The following is a 3,895-nucleotide window of genomic DNA, read 5'->3' on the forward strand; positions in this document are numbered from 1 at the left end:
AAGGCCAACAGGACAGTGTGAAGAGGTTAAAAAGCTCCACTGTGGCACCAGGAGGGCAGACGCTGGCAGAGATGGCGGACATGATGACAGGTCTTCTCCTTTTGCTGTTGGTCGGTGAGTTTCAGCTCCTACTCAGACTTCAGCTGCCTACTTTCACCTTTCTTATGCTCTGAGATAGCACTTCTGTGAGTTAAGTATTTAGAGCTGAATTTCAAACTCTCTAGGAAGCCAGTGTGTTGTTGTCTCTTCTTCTGAAACCCATCAGGATCCTAGAAGCTGAATTCCAGATCAGATTTCATTTAGTGTTTGTTGTAAAGGAGCAGATGTTCTCTCTTCTCTGTAAACTGTTCTGTTCTCTAATACTTTAAGTGAATCTATACTTCTACCTCCTGAATCTGCTTCATGGTGTTCTCTTTCTTTGCTTCATGTGTTCTGTTTTTAATTCAGCAGGTTAACCTATATGTTCATCAAACAGTGTGTGTGTGTGTGTGTGTGTGTGTGTGTGTGTGTGTGTGTGTGTGTGTGTGTGTGTGTGTGTGTGTGTGTGTGTGTGTGTGTGTGAGCTGAACTGTGTGTCCTTGTTGGTGTATAGCTACTGAATATGTTGAATTAAAGAATGGTTTTCCTCTAGAATCAATCTTTTCTGATCCTAAATATCTCGGTTCCTTCTTTTCTAAGGTCACATTCTTCTGTTGTCTTACATAACACACTTCAGTAAAACACATCGTATTGATATTTATTTTCTCTTCTATTCATTTGAACTGCATTTGATATTGAGGTTTTCCAAAAGTAACAGAAAGTAATCAGGTTACATTACTTTATATTTCGATACTCAGATCAAGTTACTCATTACATTTCTTTGTCACGTAGCTGACCCTCCCAACCCTCTCTACAACAACCACTGTGTTTAACTGTCAGTCTGCTGGTGGTGGGTTTCTCTTTCAGGTGTGACAGTGGGCAGAGTGGTGGATCTGCACAAGAGAATATACGGAGGTCAAGAATGTGCTGCTACTGAACGTCTGTACCATGTGAAGCTGATACGATATGATGGGACAAACTACTTCCTGTGTGGTGGATCTCTGATCAATAAGGATTGGATTCTGACTGCAGGCCACTGTGTGCCAGAAGTGGGGTGAGAAAGTTTTACTTAAAATACGTAGATACATTAAATCTGAAAAGTAATGAATTGAAACAAACATTAAAATAACATAAAATATCATGTCTTCATGTTAAATAACCTAAAGCATTACACTCTGATGCATTGCAGTCATGTATTGATGTCACTCTTTCCACTTTCATTATTTGCAGCACAATAAGCGTGACAGCATTTCTACGTGTGAATCAAGATGTCGAAAAAAACCGAGTTGATATCAATATCAAAGAAATTGAAAGAAAGAAAGACTCCAAGGGGACCCATGACATCGCGCTGCTGAAGCTTGATGCGACGGGTTATGAAATTGTATCACTCCCTGATTGTGAAAATCGTCTCACAAAGTGAGTGATGATCTTAAATAAGTCGGAGAGTGAAACTACAAGATATATTTGTATAAATGTTATGTCTTTTTCTTGTATTTCAGCGGTAAAACAGTTCAGGTTGCAGGTCACGGACCCATGACGGCAAACACAAAAGATACAACACGTGAGATAAATCTTGTTTATTTTCAGAATAAATACTGCACACACTGGTTTTTATTATCATATTTTAACATATGTATAAAACATTGAGTCTTTACAACCAACATAAGAAACAAAAATACAAAAATGTTATGTCGTAACAAGTGTAGTTTGATTCTACTGAGTTCTGAGAGGAGAACCAGCCCAGGTTCACGGGTCATGGGTTTCTATCTGTTGGGATTTTCATTTGAATTATTGAGATGCAGCCAATTAGAGTAGTTTGTTCCAGCTGTTATGTATCCAGGAAAGTTGGTAACATTGTTGAAATATACTTACGTACACAGGAAAAACGTGAATTTGCCAGTCAAATGTGTTTTAATGTACATACAAGATCAGGAGATCATATAATAAAACCTTTTGACGTTGTCATCTAGCGTCAACAACTCTCCAATGTGCAAACACCAAGGTCACCAAGTGTAAGCTCGCTAGCTGTCCAGGCTTTCACTCTGATCCTGTCCAGAGATTCTGTTACACAGAAACTGGAGTGGGTACAAGAGGCGTGAGTTGACCTGATTGACCAGCTTATAATAAGTATTCCAGTAAATGATGCAACAGTCTCTGGTAAATAACAATAAACAATTTGTACATCTCTCTCTCTCTCTCAGGGGGACTCTGGTGGAGGAGTGATGTACAACGGCATGATTTACGGAGTGCATGTTAGTGGTGGTATGACGGCTTGTGATAAAGAAAGTCAAGCTAAAGACGTCTGTGAATACCAAGACTGGATCGAAATTATCACCAAAAGTAGCTTTCCTAAAGTTGGAATTGTTTGAAAGGCTGAGAGGTCATTTAACAGACCTTCACATTAAAACATTCTGATTGACTCTAAATTGGCTGATGACACATTTATAATTGGTTGGTTTCCATTAAATATTCAACTCTTATCATAAAAGCTCTTTAAGATCATTTTAGAAGTAGCTTCTGAGTTATAAATGTTAGTTAGAACATTTTGTTACGGTACAAAATAAAGATGTATATTTTTCCTCTTTTCAAATTACATTTTGGAACCCAATTGCTAAATTGTAACCTTTTCTTAATACAACAGAAATTGCTCAATATTATACAGAGTGTATTTTTCAACACGACAAATGGCAAATATAAAAGTCTGTGTTTCTTGTGAGCATGCTGATCTCGTTCTCTGCTGGCAGCTCAATCTGAAGTAATGCATGTAATTCTTGTTTCCCTCAAAATCAACTTCTTGTTTAATGTTGTCATTTAAAATAAAAGAAAGAGTCTAAATCAATATTTCACTGATTGTTTTTTTGTTTATGAATACAGCGTCACATGAACACATTTCTGCTCAATTCAACTGATCAATATCTTTGAACCTGCAGTAACAGTTTGTGTCCATGTGGGGGCAGCTCGTTTTGATATTGATGATAGTTGCTTATTAATTATTGAGATGACTATCTTAATGATGTATTCAGGGTGCCTTACTTGTTTGTTTTGTCCACACCTCCCCATTGGCTACACAGATGGGCCCATTTGCACATGTTTGATCACTTCTATTACTCATGATCTAACAGCAACTGTAGGCTTTAAGAATACACTCTATGAACATGCTCTACATCAACAGCCATCGGACATTAACCAGAGGGTGGAGAACTACTCAGATCTTGTACTTGAGTAAAAGTAGAAGTACTCAGATCTTGTACTTGAGTAAAAGTAGAAGTACTCAGATCTTGTACTTCGGTAAAGTAGAAGTACTCAGATCTTGTAGTTGAGTAAAAGCACTCATATCTTGTACTTGAGAAAAAGTAAAAGTACTCAGATCTTGTACTTGAGTAAAAGTAGAAGTACTCATATCTTGTACTTGAGTAAAAGTAGAAGTACTCAGATCTTGTACTTGAGTAAAAGTAGAAGTACTCATATCTTGTACTTGAGTAAAAGTAGAAGTACTCAGATATTGTACTTGAGTAAAAGTAGAAGTACTCAGATCTTGTACTTGAGTAAAAGTAGAAGTACTCAGATCTTGAACTTGAGTGAAAGTAGAAGTACTCAGATCTTGTACTTGAGTAAAAGTAGAAGTACTCAGATCTTGTACTTGAGTAAAAGTAGAAGTACTCAGATCTTGTACTTGAGTAAAAGTAGAAGTACTCAGATCTTGTACTTGAGTAAAAGTAGAAGTACTCAGATCTTGTACTTGAGTAAAAGTAGAAGTACTCATATCTTGTACTTGAGTAAAAGTAGAAGTACTCAGATCTTGTACTTCGGTAAAAGT

General features: G+C 37.1%; 1 protein-coding gene across 1 annotated transcript; it reads left to right on the top strand.

Moving 5' to 3' along the window:
* On the top strand, window positions 1–2,917 carry LOC307035744 (trypsin I-P1-like). The gene is made up of 6 exons (XM_079675409.1): window positions 1–114; window positions 946–1,132; window positions 1,309–1,494; window positions 1,578–1,639; window positions 2,049–2,173; window positions 2,280–2,917. The coding sequence occupies exons 1-6, from the start codon at window positions 72–74 to the stop codon at window positions 2,445–2,447; spliced, it is 771 nt and encodes a 256-aa protein (XP_079531535.1). The 5' UTR covers window positions 1–71; the 3' UTR covers window positions 2,448–2,917.
* Window positions 2,918–3,895: the final 978 nt, after the last annotated feature.

Source organism: Notothenia rossii, assembly GCF_949606895.1.
Source record: "Notothenia rossii genome assembly, chromosome: 1".
Taxonomy (NCBI): Eukaryota; Metazoa; Chordata; class Actinopteri; order Perciformes; family Nototheniidae; genus Notothenia; species Notothenia rossii.

What these genes read in the sequence shown, in the direction of transcription:
- LOC307035744 (XM_079675409.1), top strand. Translation starts at nt 72, where the DNA reads ATGGCGGACATGATGACAGGTCTTCTCCTTTTGCTGTTGGTCG. An exon ending in AAACACAAAAGATACAACAC is followed by an intron (nt 1,640 to 2,048) that starts GTGAGATAAATC and finishes GTTGTCATCTAG; the next exon opens with CGTCAACAACTCTCCAATGT. An exon ending in CTGGAGTGGGTACAAGAGGC is followed by an intron (nt 2,174 to 2,279) that starts GTGAGTTGACCT and finishes TCTCTCTCTCAG; the next exon opens with GGGGACTCTGGTGGAGGAGT.